The 15,362-nt window shown below is 45.9% G+C and overlaps 6 protein-coding genes across 6 annotated transcripts; 2 read left to right on the top strand and 4 right to left on the bottom strand.

The window, feature by feature from the left end:
* The first annotated feature begins 2,520 nt into the window (after positions 1 to 2,520).
* On the top strand, positions 2,521 to 3,129 carry F5891DRAFT_96887 (uncharacterized protein). Its single transcript, XM_041376310.1, has one exon. The coding sequence runs from the start codon at positions 2,595 to 2,597 to the stop codon at positions 2,958 to 2,960; it is 366 nt and encodes a 121-aa protein (XP_041228896.1). The 5' UTR covers positions 2,521 to 2,594; the 3' UTR covers positions 2,961 to 3,129.
* A 304-nt stretch (positions 3,130 to 3,433) lies between these two features.
* F5891DRAFT_947389 (serine hydrolase FSH) lies at positions 3,434 to 4,627 on the bottom strand (the record flags this gene model as incomplete). Its single annotated transcript, XM_041374739.1, has 9 exons — positions 3,434 to 3,555; positions 3,606 to 3,790; positions 3,841 to 3,902; positions 3,962 to 3,998; positions 4,053 to 4,069; positions 4,122 to 4,345; positions 4,401 to 4,443; positions 4,502 to 4,535; positions 4,593 to 4,627. The coding sequence occupies 9 exons, from the start codon at positions 4,625 to 4,627 to the stop codon at positions 3,434 to 3,436; spliced, it is 759 nt and encodes a 252-aa protein (XP_041228895.1).
* A 219-nt stretch (positions 4,628 to 4,846) lies between these two features.
* Positions 4,847 to 5,896, bottom strand: F5891DRAFT_1018744 (mitochondrial carrier domain-containing protein; the record flags this gene model as incomplete). The annotated part of the gene is given in 8 exon segments (XM_041361050.1): positions 4,847 to 4,915; positions 4,926 to 4,995; positions 5,016 to 5,165; positions 5,220 to 5,369; positions 5,432 to 5,494; positions 5,517 to 5,648; positions 5,698 to 5,746; positions 5,798 to 5,896. Coding segments are annotated over 7 exon segments (702 nt in total), but the record flags the coding sequence as incomplete, so codon positions are not given.
* Positions 5,897 to 7,367: 1,471 nt separating this feature from the next.
* On the bottom strand, positions 7,368 to 9,386 carry F5891DRAFT_1127192 (major facilitator superfamily domain-containing protein; the record flags this gene model as incomplete). The annotated part of the gene is made up of 14 exons (XM_041364158.1): positions 7,368 to 7,439; positions 7,492 to 7,559; positions 7,610 to 7,627; positions 7,688 to 7,719; positions 7,771 to 7,828; positions 7,889 to 8,081; positions 8,136 to 8,232; positions 8,284 to 8,636; positions 8,681 to 8,765; positions 8,818 to 8,895; positions 8,950 to 8,998; positions 9,051 to 9,079; positions 9,138 to 9,164; positions 9,211 to 9,386. The coding sequence occupies 14 exons, from the start codon at positions 9,384 to 9,386 to the stop codon at positions 7,368 to 7,370; spliced, it is 1,335 nt and encodes a 444-aa protein (XP_041228893.1).
* Positions 9,387 to 11,205: 1,819 nt separating this feature from the next.
* Positions 11,206 to 11,648, top strand: F5891DRAFT_923479 (uncharacterized protein; the record flags this gene model as incomplete). Its single annotated transcript, XM_041373828.1, has 2 exons — positions 11,206 to 11,469; positions 11,520 to 11,648. Coding segments are annotated over 2 exons (393 nt in total), but the record flags the coding sequence as incomplete, so codon positions are not given.
* Positions 11,649 to 12,550: 902 nt separating this feature from the next.
* On the bottom strand, positions 12,551 to 12,999 carry F5891DRAFT_947422 (uncharacterized protein; the record flags this gene model as incomplete). The annotated part of the gene is made up of 2 exons (XM_041374743.1): positions 12,551 to 12,651; positions 12,684 to 12,999. Coding segments are annotated over 2 exons (417 nt in total), but the record flags the coding sequence as incomplete, so codon positions are not given.
* Positions 13,000 to 15,362: the final 2,363 nt, after the last annotated feature.

Raw genomic sequence — 15,362 nt, 5'->3', positions numbered from 1 at the left:
TGTGACGGGAGCAGAGATTAATAGGGATGGCAGGTGAGACACTTTTTTTTACAAATCGCAAGCTTTAATCGTGTATTACACAAACTTCTGTGCACTACTTTAGAAACTAATAAGCTATCTGTTGACGCAGCCGCATGCATATAATTAACAAAAGAATCATCGCGGGAGCTTTTGACGGTATGAAGAAAGATGGGCGTGCAAGTCGGAATGAACTGTCGTCTCTATGGTTCAGCGGGGTCTTGCATTCTTTACCGCCGTAACATCAGCAACTGTTATTCACGGTTAGTTGGGCGTTATCCTTGTTTTTACACGTTCTGCCCAAAAACAGTTCTGCTGATTGATTATCAGAGCCTGTGTGAGCGACGACCAAAATGAAGTAAAAGTCCTCTTCCATCACCCCCATGATAGGCTAAGGCCAACATACACATCTAATATTCACATCTCCACCATCTCCCACACGATCCATCTCCGCATAGGTGTGCACATTGTATCCCTCAAATGAAGTTTCATCCTTATTAACAAATGGAAGGCCCGCTTAGGAGCCCTTCTCTTTACATTTGCACGTTTGATTAAGTTTCTCTGAATCCACGAGTCACCAGCCCTTGAAACACCACGTTACAAACTCAAAGCATTGTTTTGGACGCGGTCCGGTAGATCAGCGACTACAGGTTTTCTATTTTTCCACGCCCCAACAGACATTGCTAAACGTTTTGAAAGAAAATTTCTAAATCGTCACCGTCACTAGCTCGCCTTCAGTGAGCTCAATGAACTGGACGTACTTGGAACATCCGATGGAGCCACCCATTGACAAAGCCGGTGGGTGTTCTGTGAATTACGATAACTGATAAGCTGCACGACAGACAGCAACGAATACCGTCCTACATCGTCGGATCATGACCAAGGCGCTAAACGTCTATGTTCTACCAATGCGATCAAATTCACTGCGAACGAGCTCAACACGCCACAGTATTCCCTTTGCATATGTTTGTCGTGCGTTCTACAGCAAATGAACTGGTCATGTTGTTCTATTCATTCCGCTCCGTCGCCACCCGTGATATATTGATACTTGGACCTATGACGTTTTGTATTCGCATCGGGTCTTGTTTTTTCTGCATATCACAAGTTCTCCGACTTGACCTGCGCGGGGACGATTGAATAGGCATCCTTGGGTAAAAGTTGCTAGTCTGGTGCTTCACGTTGTCGTCACCCTTGGAAAAATATGTCTGTCAGAATTCTGATAACATACACCCGTCGGAAAGCACAATACATTGTTCCGCAACCCCTTCACTTCTTTCATTGATATCACAAAGCTGCTGACACGAGGAATTCATAGGGCGGATCGCGCCGGTTATACTATCTAGAATAGTATTGCATTGCATTGCTCATTCTAATGCACTCTAGCCCCTGCCAAATACTTGGACTATAAAGTCAGCAATCACAAATACCGGTAGCTACCAACAACGTTTTCATTAACCATTGTCTATTCTCCCCCCTACTGCGAGAGCGCATGTCTGCCTTCTTGTCTGTCAGTCATCATACTTGTTCTTTGTCCAACAACTAATGATCGTTTGGTATTTCATAGGCCCCACACAATGATCCCACCCCTGCCACCAACTTTTCTAACCACACCATCTGCTCGTGGGACAGTGGCTTGGGAATACCATGTGGTGCATATATCAGTGTATCGGACCTGTCAAAACATTTGTCGATGCACGGGGTGAATGGGCCAGCAAAATCGGTCATATCATGTGCATGGGGTGACTGTGGAAGGGCGGCCATGAAACGGGAGAGCGTTGTTCGACATGTCGAGGAAGTGCACTTGCAGGTGAAATACCTCTGCGACCAATGTAACGCTTCTTTCTCGCGCAAATCTACGCGCAACGCTCATGTTTTCAAGTTGCATTCACACACATCCTAGTTCTTACGTTTGCGTGCATATATTTTGCTGGACTTCCGGGAATTGTCTGCGATGCTGTACGTTAGTGTACCACCCTCGCAACACCCTTGTATATATAATGTCACATTCGGTCACCACTCTTGGACATAGTCTCGATTTTCAACCACAGCTGGTATACCTTCTTCGAATTCATGTACATATAGCGCGCCCATACGGTACTGTCATCATTTTTGCAAACAACTATAATTACAAAGGTAGATCAACAGAATTCCAGAACAGTACTGGATCAAAAGATGTACACTCCCCGAATACTAGAAATATTAATAATGCTCGCAAGACGCTCTCCGTTACGAAGACAGCTTGTCAAACACGTACCATTCAAAATTCATTCGTCGGATGTCCCACCATCACCTTCATTGATTGAATTAGTGTCGAAGCATAGAGGAAATATGTCTCCTGTTATTCTCTCGTTCGAGCGCTGCATCAAGATCAATGTCTCGGTGGGCCTAGTACATACGGACGTAATTTAGAGTGTTGTAATGGAAATCGAACGATCAATGATTACTAATATTTTATAAAGCTCCCACGGCTGAGTCCAACAACAAACACACTCATATACCACTCACACCACAAATTTTAAAAACGGTGTCATTTGAGCTCTACGCCTGCAAACGTTTTACTCAAACAAGTACTTACTATGCGAGCGAACGCGTATCGTAAGATGCTGTTTTGCAACACACTTCTTTCATCTCGCTTTCATCTCGCATTAGCTCGCTTAGTTTTTCTTAGAAGAGAATCTTCCGCTCCTGTCAAAGTTTTACACTATTTCTCGTTTACAATGACTAACGTTGCGTCAAATTCCGGTTTTCCGAGCGGGGTAGGGGGGGAAGACACGTCTTCCCTGGTCAGCGGTGGCCCAAGCCAAAATCAATCCGACACTGATAGATTGGTTGATGCAGTAGTTAGAAATAGGAACCACGAGACTGTTACGTCGCGTGAAGTCATTGAACGCAAAAGTATCACGCGTTCTGATCGAAACAGCGACAGAGCAGACCGGAGATAGGCAACATTGGGATTCGTCTCTGATGACGAGGACTTGCTTGTGCTAGCACTCAGTTTTCACTAAATTTGTAACATCAATACTTCGTTCAGTATTCTAGTCATATCACTAACAGTCTGCAAAAGTTAGACATACCTTACACTATTAAATTCTGCTCTCGATTTCGCAGATTCCAGCTTTGTTATAGCTCAACAAGCAATAGTAAGCACCTTCTGTAGCTACCCGCCATGCACAATCTGGTCTTTCTGGATCAAGCCCAGACTTGTAAGCTTGGATAACGAACGATTCAAGAAACGAACTTTGACTCAGCCCAAGATCGGATCAGAATTTGGAATTTGACAAACTGATAAACTGCAGTCTCATTGGCTTTGTAATGTCCTACTCTCGGAAACCACCTATTCGCGCTTGTGTGAGGTATAGCATGTCTATCGCATAGCTCTATTACAGTCCAAAGTATTATTTGAGACGCTGGTGCATCAATCGTCGGAGGTAGGCTGAATGATATTCCTCGGTTCCAGGGAAGGAATCACCCCAAGAGGATTAGTCAAGTAATTGCGGAGGAATTCCCTCCAGTTGGCTTTCGAGGGCACGAAATGACCTATCTAGGGCGTCAGAAACGAGTCACAGCACATGGTGGAATCGGCTGACCGCCATCATGCTCCTCCAATCTCTTGTTCTGCGAGAGATCAAGTAGACCCTGCGAGCGCTCCTCAATGACAATGACATCGTTTCTCCCGAGAACATGCAGGGTTGGTGTAGAATATGATGTCCCAAAGATTTCTGCACTGAGAGACCCGGGTGCTTTGAAGCCTGAGACGGCTACACAGAATTTGCTAAGTCAAGGTTGAGCACTTGTATCTCTTTGGTAGGACACATCACGTACAAAGGCGGGTGAGGACCCTCTCCATCAACGAGAAAGGGAGGGTATGAATGAGGCCGCTCTAGCTGGAGAAGGATGAAGCCTTGAGAGTCAACAGGTACGATCGCATCGCAAATATACACACGAGAGCGGCAAGCAGAGCAGCCATAGCTGCTCCTTGACTTTGGTTTCACAGATAAGCCAAACGGCATCAAAGATGGACAGTGAAAGATTACCTGAAGCCAAACACACCCTACGACCAATTCATTTTAGCTCAATGTGTGATATGCAGCAGACATGCTCACATCATATCGATCACGCTGAAGAATATCTCTCAGAAGGAGTATAGATTCTTCTAACCCGTGGGCGATTGTTTTCTCTGGGTTAGTTTTCCACCAAGCTCGGGGCGTAGTTGAAGGATCAGAGGATGTCGCGTTCGCCTCTGAGGCTCCGAGAGCTGCCAACGAAGCTGCAGACGAGGCGCCGTTGAGGTCAACAGGAAGTAAGACAATGGGTCCGTCGATGAATACTATGTCCGCCTGTTAACCTGTACATCTGTATGATTGCATAAATTCCAAACGTACCCATTTCAATGCCTTTTCCCATCGATTTCCTCAAGGCCCCAAGCTTTGATGAATCGGCCCTGTAAGATGACGATGGGGTACCAAAACACAAAGACACTTACGCGTTTACTGAATATACTCGCATTTTGCGAGTGCCTGAGGAACTGAATCAGTCATCCATTGAAACTCATTAGAGTATAAACTGGTACTTACCCATGCAGCATTAGCACCTTCGTTGGAGCAGCCATCACTGTTAGTTCGCCTCTTGTTTCGTCTAGTCAGACCTGTAGGCTGTAGGATGACAGCCGTTCCGTCTACGTTATAAGAGCTTGTATGCAGTCAAAGTTCAAACGTTCGGGCTCAAGGTCTATCGGTCTTCGCCTGAGTATCGGTCGGGCCGGTCAGAGCCGTTCCAACTTCCCAGCGTCTGCTCACCACAAACCAAATCGGAATTCGAACTCACACGTCACCCTTCATTTAGCCAAAAGACGATGTACATCCTTAAGACTTTTTGTATATGCAAATGAATCTCCCCGAATGTACTGGCTCTTCTTAAATCACTCCGAGTACCGATCTTGCGACGGTGGAACTTTCATCGTCTCGATGATCCCTCTCACTTTTTCATACACAGCGAACACGATCGCCTGTCCGGAGCCACTCGCAGAACTCTCGGCGTAATCCCTTTGTAGAACGACCGGACGCCTTCCTGTTTCCACATATTCTTTGCTATCGCTGCAATCCGCTCAAACGCCGTGGTTCCTGGTTCATACGTAGCCTTTTGCAATCCTATCGGTGTCATGGATTACTTGGTTGTAGGCAATCCCAGTAAGATGAACTTACGAGTTTTAATCGTGTCTATCGGAGCGTTCGAGAAGGGTCCCATAGCACCTGATATGAGTCCAATAACTATGTGTTGGTATGAAGGTAAGTCCTTCAAATCCGGCTGGTATGCGTGTGCCAATTTCTTAAGTTCCTGATATGCAGTGAAGCCTACGATCACATGATTCATAAGCCTCGGTCACGGTATCAATGACAGAACTCGTTAAACTGACCTTGATTAGTAGCTTGCCGTAAAGCAGTGAGCGAGACTCCTCTATAAAGGGCCGAAAAACCTTCTTCACGTATGATCGTATACACGACCCGCATTACGATATCTCGGAGCTTCCAGCGGATCGGCGAGCGAATGTTGTTGCGCCTGCAGACGGATCTTCACCACTTCCATTGGACAGACGACCGCGACCGCCTCGGTCGTCCCAGCAGCGAGCCCAGCTAAGCCGAGAGTTCAGTTTCCATCACGCAATGACTTTGAATAGATTACCGATGAAGATATTCCCCACTCTGGTGTTCCCTGTTGATTTATCTGCTAACTATTCTTTGTAGGTCTCAAAGCTGGCAAATCGGATGGCCATCTTTGGGACTATTCCGGAAAGGACAGCGCCGAGACCCTTGTATAATGCTAATGGCGTCTCGCGTCTAACGATCATAACACCTGTCGCCAAAAATCCTCGTGGTTTTGTCTGGCGGGGAGTTGGTTGATGAATGTAGCGATGCGCCGTCCTTGTGGCCCATGACTAGGACTCTGGACGTTGGAACTTGTGAACCTCTGGGCGATAAAGCGCTGATGTCGCTTTCCATCCAGGAAGGAGCCAGTAGTGTCGTCGCCGAGGCGAATCGAATCGAATCGAATTGGGAAATTGCGGCAATTCGACACAGCTCGACACTTACGAATCGTAACGAATTATGCCTCGTTTGACTCGCGAGTTGGTAACGAATTCGGGAGTGATACAGACCGGCAGTCCAGCCAATGAAAAGCTAGCGATACTCGTACTGCCAACGACGATTATTTGCAAGTAGCTACACAATGAGCAGACAGAACTAATTACAACCTATCTCCCTTGCATTCGCGAGTAACTGATCGAGCTCTCGAAGATCCCCAGTAGCCATCAGCTCGTCAACTGCTCTTGGAGTCACCGGTCCACATATTGTGTAGTCCTGCTCATTAGCCACCAGGTCCGCTGTAAAATCGAGGTGATCTTGCTTGTAGACAAACTTCAGAACTTTTTTTATTTTTATTTTTATTTAAATCCAATTTCTGTCCTTTGTAGATGATTTACATCTTTTTAGCCAGGTCACTCCTGAGCTAAACTCACACAGGCAGTCATAGCCATGCATACGATATCTATGGACATTGGGATCTGTGTAGGAAGTTCATGCATCTTGCATGCTCTCAGCGACCAACTTTAAATGGTTGCGAGTGCTGGTGCAGCACACAAAGCATCGGAGTTTGGCTGTGGCAGCATTCCCAAGCTTGGAGGTACTGTAGAAGTCAACCCTTCTGATTCAGGGAAAGAACTGCTAAAGCATGAGTTAAACTCTGGCAGATCAGATACGGCCTCGGATTCCAATGCATGAAAGTTAGGGAAGAGTAACGCAGGAGGGAACCACATGAAATGTAGGAGATGACCTTTGATACGAAACAACATACATGTGTGATGCATCAGTATTGTAATTTTTATGTGCCATAGAATATTGACATTTCGCTGAAGAAGATTTACATGACGTACTGAATTGTGAACAACTCTAGGGATCTGAGTATTGGAAAATGCGATGCCATTTCTGTCATGCGTTATTGTGAGCTCCAGCGCATATCTAGTGTCAATAAGCAAGAACAGCTTCTAAAACATTTCATACCAATCTGGGGTCCAAAGCTGAAGAAACTTGATGCGAGTGTGAAATTTCATACCAGATCAAAGAGACCATCCATCACAGCCAAACACCATATCCGGCAAATCACTTCAGGTCCCCTCTTCTCGCGTATCGGAATCCGATCGGAAGAAATTGCACAACACGCTTCTTTATCATCCTGATAGCAATCAAGCGATGGATGAACCTTGTGGAAAGGACCTGCTGCCGTTCCCAGTGTTGTTGGCCAAGTACAGGAAGAGAGATAAATTTTCATCTCCGGAAGCCACGAGCATGAAGACCTACCTAGGACGCGCGCCTCCTGAGAAACATATGTCGCATTATGATAAATGTCATGGCACCAGCCAGTGAAACGATCTAGTGGACTCAGCGCGAACTCTGGATAAAATAATAGTAACAGTCGACTCACCCCGGCGAACAGACACGGTATCCACCACGTATAATTAGATGTTAGCAGAGCACCAGATATTGGTGTTCCTGGACAAAGAATCATGATCTGAAGCTAGAGCCGACATCATTGCACCCACCAATCAAACCTCCGATTCCTATACAGTGATCGCGACAAGTTTGAATAACATGGAAGTAATAGTAATGATAATACTCACCACAAGCAAAGAGACAGATGCCCATCCGTGCGCTATGATCCAGGTGAGATGGATCGTACGTTCGAACATAAATGATCACTTGCCCAAGCTCAGAAACATCGGGCGTTAAAGTGGCCATGAGTGCACTCGACATCGCAACGTCTACATGCAGCGATGAACCCATGTTAATGATAGCTGATGATAGCTGAAAAAATTACTTACTCAGCCCCGAAAGATAGCCATAAATCACGCCAAGCACAACGGCGCTTGCCAAGCTACTCAGCCCAATCATGGCAAAAATGAGCACACTGCACAAAATTGCCGTCACTGTGATTAAATTGACAACCCCCGTGAACCCTGCAATAAACCCTGACGTGAGTCGCCCTAAGCAATTGGACCCATTCAAGATCACTAACTAGAGATTCTGTCAGCAGACGCCGCGGATGACTTGCATATTGCTGGAACCCACAGAGTAAAACGAAAAATGAACACTGATACCATGCTTGATAGAGTCTAGTTGAAAGAAGAATAATGGGTAGTAGAAACCGATCTGGAAAAGAAAGCCCCTGCAGGATGGTTATTTGGAGAAAGTCAAGAATGTGCATTGCAGGTCTCACCCTGTGACCATGAGCATAAATGGTAGATCGCGAATACATTTTCTAGCTGCCACGATATAGTTCACCGGTATCGCCGGCGGATCAAGGCGAGTTCGCATGCACAAACATGCAGTTAAGAGAAATAAGCTGATCAACCCTGCGCTTATACGGACGCCGTTGGAAAAACCAAGAGGGCCGTTGAGGAGGTTATTGAGCATGATCGGATGGATGATAGCACCTAGCGATGAGCCTGTAACGACGAACGTCATGACCAGTGTGCGCCTCTGTCGGAAGTGATGCGAGATGACAGCCAAGCTAGGAATATACAAGAGCCCCGTCGCGATACCCAACCCTAATCCTTGAGAGAGAAATATCTGACTGAGTCAGAAACCAAGATTTAAAAATTGGGGAACATTACCTGGTAGTAGTGATCCGGTTTCGACAAAGATAACATGAACAGAGATAAACACTCCAGAAACGATCCGACAATTAGGAGATGGTAACTAGTGAAGCTTGTTGAGTATCGTCGAGAACTACCAATAGATCTACACTCACAAATACCCCCGGTCGTGCAGTGAACCTGCCACGAGGCTCATGAACAGGAGTAAAGACACGCTAGTGCTCCCGATCCATCTACAAGTCTTGAGGACTCGGATACCCGCCATAAAAACGTAAATAGAAACTCACGATATAGCAGACGACGTCTCATTTGTCAGGTAATGTTGGGTATAGAAGTCTGGAGGGCAATATATCAAATTGTCCATCCTCGCTTTTGTCGGCAGCAATACCTTGATAGACACCAAATGAAGTGATATAACTATTAAAATTAAATCAGTTATAGAGCTATTTCCTGCCAACACCTGCACCAGACTCACCCGAACCCGCAAAACTGTAGCAGAAACCTGTGTGAACTGAGTAGAAGCCAGCTCGGATATTTTGCCTTCTTACGCTCCAAAAGCAGTTGCCCAACCTGCCCAACCACCTTCGGAAAACTCGTGCGGGCTTGAGGGAGAGTCCCAACGCTTGGAGACTCGACATGCTTCCAATATCTCTGGGCCGTCTTTGTCGTCTTGCAGGGAAGCCACTTCTGGATGAACCACTCGAAGTTCGGATTCGGCTGCCATCCTGGGCTGGGAGAACTAACAATGACAATAAGTACAGTACTTGGGTATTTATATGCACACACCTGACCACCACGATTCTACGTCCGCCGAGTCGGACAACTGATGCTGCAACGTTGGTCAACATAGAATTTGCAAACGAACATTCTTTCGGGCCGAACAGATGGTCAACTCTGAAGAAAAGAAGGCCTGATAAGAACAGCCATTGCTGATCGAAACCGGGACGTAGTCCGTGGCAAACACGATCCTGCAATGGCGAGTGAGAGCTGCCAGACGTTCATGGACATCCGGAACTTCGAGAGAATGCAGGATGAGTTAGAACAAGAGTATATAGTTAGGAGGACAATGATCGGTAGACGTCAAGCGCACATGGCGCTAGACCAATTTAGACGACAGGTCGGAGCACAGACAGGATCTTTGAAATGTCTCACTGGATGACTTCCCGTGGGATTTAGAATTCCAGATAGGTGATTCAAACCCTATGTGCCGAGGAGCCGCTGTGAAACGTAAGCAACTTCCAACTCCGCACGTCAAACGCACCCTGTTCCAGACCAAAATTTGGAAGGGGGCACATCGGGGTGAACGATATTTAAAAGAGGTTTATATGTTGTACAAAATGTGAAAACAATATTTGATATTTAAACTAACATAAAGATGGGTGCACGACTTCAAATTTTGGTGGTGTTTTGTGTGTCATCCAAAATATCAAATATTCACGACCATATTCCCACAGACAATGTCAACAAATATAATAAATATAATCAGATTTTCCATGTCTGCTTCAATTTAAAGTTTGCTTCTTACATAAAACTTTGGAGAAAACTTGAAGTTTTGCCAAAGCTTGACATTTAAATCGAGTTTTAATGTCATGTCATCTGTAAAACTTCAAGTTTTCTCCAAAGTTTTACATGGAAATTGAACTTTAAGTTGAAGCAGACATGAAAAATCTGACTATATTTCTTATGTTTGTTGACATATTGTCTGTGGGAATATGGTTGTGAATATTTGATATTTTGGATTACACACAAAACACCACCAAAATTTGAAGTTGTGCACCCATCTTTATGTTAGTTTAAATATTAAATATTGTCTTCACATTTTGTACAACATATAAACCTCTTTTAAATATTGTTCACCCCAATGTGGGGGGTACCCCCCCTTCCAGATTCAGATCGTTGTTCTAAATGACATTTCAATGTCCGCGACAGGCGTCATTCGGACTCAATGATTCCACACAAACAAATGTCTGGTAAGTCTGTGCACACTCCATTCTGCACCATGCGTGCTCCCATTCATGCCAGGGCTTCATTTACAATTTTTCAAGGTCATTACGGTGCATTTTCATGTGATGTGGCAAGGATAAGAAAGGACTCGGGCATTGTTACGATGTTTTTCATATGTCCAAGTCTCGCAGATTTCTCTTTTATGCTAATCAGTGATCGCTTCAGGTGTATACTACATTCTGCACCATGTGCAACGTGCTATGCACCTGGCTATATAAAATGTATGTCTACATTCAATATACATATCACTGATCTCTCTCTAACATCCTACAAAGCCCAGAACATCTCATTATGCAGCCTGCTGGTCAAATGTTCACATACCCCCCCCACTTCCGCCTGGTTATGGTATGATCCCACCAAACTCGTATTCAGCTCCCTTCTTGCCTAGTCAGCCCTACGGTGTGCTGTCAAGGGTACCGTACAAACCTGAGCAATCAGACGGCGAGGACAACAATATGATCGCATGCCAGGTTCTGTCCCCGCCCTTCACACAACCTGCGCCTGCCCGCAAAGTTGCTGGTAGCCGCCATCCCAATGCAGTGCCATCTCAAGCTAAAGGGAAGAGGAAGGCACTCGCCACAACTGAGCCACCAACCAAGAAAAGATCGGGTCGTGGTGGTCGTGCTTCGGGTACGCCAAATTACAATGACGACGACGTTGCTGCCCTGCTTGATGCATGCATGAACCGTCTCCCGCTTGGCGCAAAGGGTTGGCTTGCTGTTGAGGAAGAGTTTGCTGCATGGGCAGATAGCCATGACCGTCCCACTTGTCCCGCAAAATCTCTTGAACTTAAGTTTAAGCAGGTATGTACTCTTATATACTGTGAACTCCGGTACTGATATTCTACTTTAAGTTGGTTCACACTACGAAGCCAACTGGTGATGCTGAGTGCCCTCCTCACATTGAACGCGCTCACGAAATTGACGACCACATGAACAAGAAGGCTGGCACCCAGGATCTCAATGACGATGAATTCGCTGATGAAGTTATCAATATTGGGAGTGATGAAGATGAGCCTCAACGAGCCGGGACACCAAAGGTCACCATCAAGACTGAGACATGAGAGCCCGCACTTAGTATTTCCTGTCATTTTGTTGACACACCCACTCCTCGACCTCGCACCTCATGCACCTCAGGTCTCGATCTTCTAACTTCAATCACTACTTTGCTTGATCCTCAACTTCAAGCTGCTTGAGATGACGAGCGCGCTGCTCGGACTTTGCAGACCACTCAACTTGTATCTACGTCCAACCAGTTGCGAGATGCACACATGATGATTAATTCGCTACATGATCAGCTCTTGCAGTGTGAATGCGAGCGTGCTAATGCTGAGCGTTGTGTGGACCATCTAGAGATGCAATTGGAAATGGCTTGACTTGTGAAGAAAGGTACAGATCGCCGACTGATGCCACAAATGCCACGACCACGATACATACACCGTGAAATGAAATATACTGATGGGGGAGCATCTACAATCTGGATCTCACCTGATGATGAAGATGAGGATTTCTTTAATCACGACAACTTCCGTGATGTAGTCTCTCAACAGGATTACATCGAAGATCCAAAGACTGGTCGTCACATCATTTGCAGACCCTCCACTCCACCTATCCATTCTTCGAGTGCACAATTCAATGTGTCATTCACTCCAACATCTTCCTGTACCGGCACAAACGACTTATCAGTTGTGATCTCACCAACTCATGCTAGCGCTGCAACTCAGCACATTCCACCTACTTTGAGTCGTTCAATGACTCAGTCTGTCTTGCCTGCTCATGCAGAAGACTAGGCTCTCAACAGAACTCAAGCACTTTCAACAGTGCCGCTGGAGCACTCTCAACAGTGCAACTGGAGCACTTTCAACAGTGCACATCTTAAGCACTCTCAACAGCACAAAGTTTTCTCAGTTAGAAGATGATGGGGGTACTTAAGTATGTAGTATGTATATATCTGATTGATTTCTCGCAATTGGAACATGCCCTGGGCTATGATACTCTAGATATAAAAAGACGGTGACCCGAAGATCCCCAAGTAGTGGGAATGTAAGTGTTGTCACAGATAACCTTGGATGCGAGCATGAAGGCGGATACGAAAAGACGGTGACCTGAAGATCTGAGGGCAGCAAAGGTTACAGAAGAATGGAGCTTTGTCCGGTGAAGTGCGTATGCAATGAAATGGGGGAGCTTTACTTGTGAGTTAGAAGATGAAGGGGGGTACTCTGGACAAGCAAAAAGGTGCATAATGAATCGACTGCATAACCGGGAAACCTGCTCATGACCATAGAATGGGTCAGAATGTCTCGTCATGGGTTGAGTAGACTGAGGTTTAGGTGGTGCCTATGTTGTATGATTAAGGATATGAATATGACGAGCGGCTACTAAAAACTGACCGATGGTGCAGGATGATAGCCCATTCGCGAATTACTCTGGACAGGTAAAAAGATAGTTAATCATTGAACCGCTCGCATAAATGAAAACATTCTACTATGTACTTGACAAATGGAATCGAGCTACACGATCATTGCTATGCTGATGTGAAAATAACATGTTTTTGAATTGTGCCCAAACCATCCTATCCTGCTCGTCTTCTTGCCAAATTGGCATGTATACGCTTCGTATTTCACTAATGCCTACCATCCAAACACACACATTGTTGAGCCGAACACACACTTCAAGCAGATCACGACACTGCTCACTGAAGTTAATGTCGAGGGGAATGTGAAGATGTCCAAAGGAGCCCTGAAGAGCATGCATGCCCCACTCTGCCATCTGATGGAAAGAAAGCAGCTGCCGGTCAAATAAAAGCAGCTTCTGTCTTTCGGCAGGATTGTTAGGGAGGCGTTGTCCTGACTTGAGTGGGGCTTTGATGCGACCAGCAATCTGATCTGTACCTCGCGGGAAAGCCGTATCGGCGACAAGGTAGTATCCATCTGGTGTGTTTGCGCTGAGTTTGTCATAGATGGGTTGGGCCACATGGGAGTCATGCCAGCTGCCTGGCGCATTGAGGCAGCATTGAATTATTGAGCCTGCGAGTAGTAGCAATCAGAATGAAAGACTGAGCGGATGATTTGGACAAGAGCGCACCATCAGCACTAAATGCAATGACCGAACTGACAAAGTGACTGTGCAACCACCCATTATAGGTTGCGTTCTCAATCTCTTGGTCCTGGGATGTCTGGACAGGTAAGTTGAGTCCATCTAGTGTGCCGAAGCCCCCCGTCAACAAGGGATGATGCGCAACGACAAGGTCATTTAAAACTTGAAATTGATCCCCAGAAGGCCACTGGATGTAGGCTTCGGGGATGTTCTTGAGTGCACAAAGTAGTATGGTGAGGGAAAAATGTAGATAGCGTGAGACGGTTGTTGGGATAAGCGCAAAAATTTGCATGAGGCTGTTATGAACTAGGATAGTTCTAACAACAGAGACTTGACAGAGTCTTTTGGCTGTTGAGATTGGGAAAGTCCTTCAGAAAAGAAGGGGTTCTGTAAATACTTAATCGAAGGAGTGCTTCGACTAAGAATGCTAGTTCAGACGACTTAAGATTGGAGGTCTTAAGCAAAGGAAGTTCTGGTAAAACCTAGTAAGATTCAAGTGAAGTTCTACAAAGCTAATACACGTGCTTAAATAAGTCAATATGCGCGCACGGACCAAGGTAGTCGTGAGATATAAGTACATGATCCAAGAAAGGTAAGTGATCATAAATGAAAGGCGTGTTATGGAACAAAGAGGGAAAAGAAGCAGAAGAAAGGCATTATTGTATGTTAGTGCAATGCACGCCGACACGACAAGCGGAGTTCAATGGTTGGAATACGAACCAATACATATATATATCGCATCGTAATATTCTCTCCCCTCAGTCTGTTCCATCACGACTGAGGGTGAGCTCTCTTGTTGGTTCGAGTCCTACCTAGATACTGACGGACGCTCTCACTAGACTGACATTGTATCTAGGTATACTATAATCTTAGTCTGTTCCATCACGACTGAGGACTGACATTGTATCTAGCTCTTATAGGTTATGAGCCCTGCTCGCTCGTAATAAACGAGGAGCGGAACCATCTAGATAACAGCGGGTTGACTACTCAAAACAAACCCGCCGGGCGACTTAGCGTCCTTGAACCATCAAACACGACACCCGCGTCATAGTCCTTTCCTCTCTGAGCGTCGACGTCATTCGAACACATAGCTCTTTCCTCTTCAGGCAATAAGCCTCAGAAGCACGTATATATACTTCTAAGGACGCGGATCACCTCTTCTTCCCGTCCGTCATCATCATGCCTTCTGCAGCGCATACGCGCTCTCGGAGCTCCGGCACGAAAGGCACTACACTCAGCCCACCAGCCTCTACTTCCGCTATCCCGGCCTTTACCACCATGTCCTCGTTACAGGCCACTGTGACGGCAATCTCTCTTAGCCAAACTGACCTAGACAAAATCGAGGTCCTTGATCGCAGCAAGAACAATTGGAGCCTTTGGTCTGACCGTATGCAGAACTACCTTCTCCTGAAACATGGAGGAGGATACATTCTAGGTCTCGTCACTCGGCCCGATCCTTCTGTGGACCCTGTGAGTGCTGGTCATTGGGACCTTAATAACCTATGCATCATCGCCGCGCTACGCACACGCTCGACCTCCGAGGAAAACGAATTCCTTCGCAACTACACCAATGCATACCTCGCGTGGAACGCTCTCAAGTC

The sequence above is a fragment of the Suillus fuscotomentosus genome (assembly GCF_016647785.1).
Source record: "Suillus fuscotomentosus strain FC203 chromosome Unknown F5891scaffold_13, whole genome shotgun sequence".
Classification (NCBI taxonomy): Eukaryota; Fungi; Basidiomycota; class Agaricomycetes; order Boletales; family Suillaceae; genus Suillus; species Suillus fuscotomentosus.
This window is presented reverse-complemented; position numbering and strand designations above follow the sequence as displayed.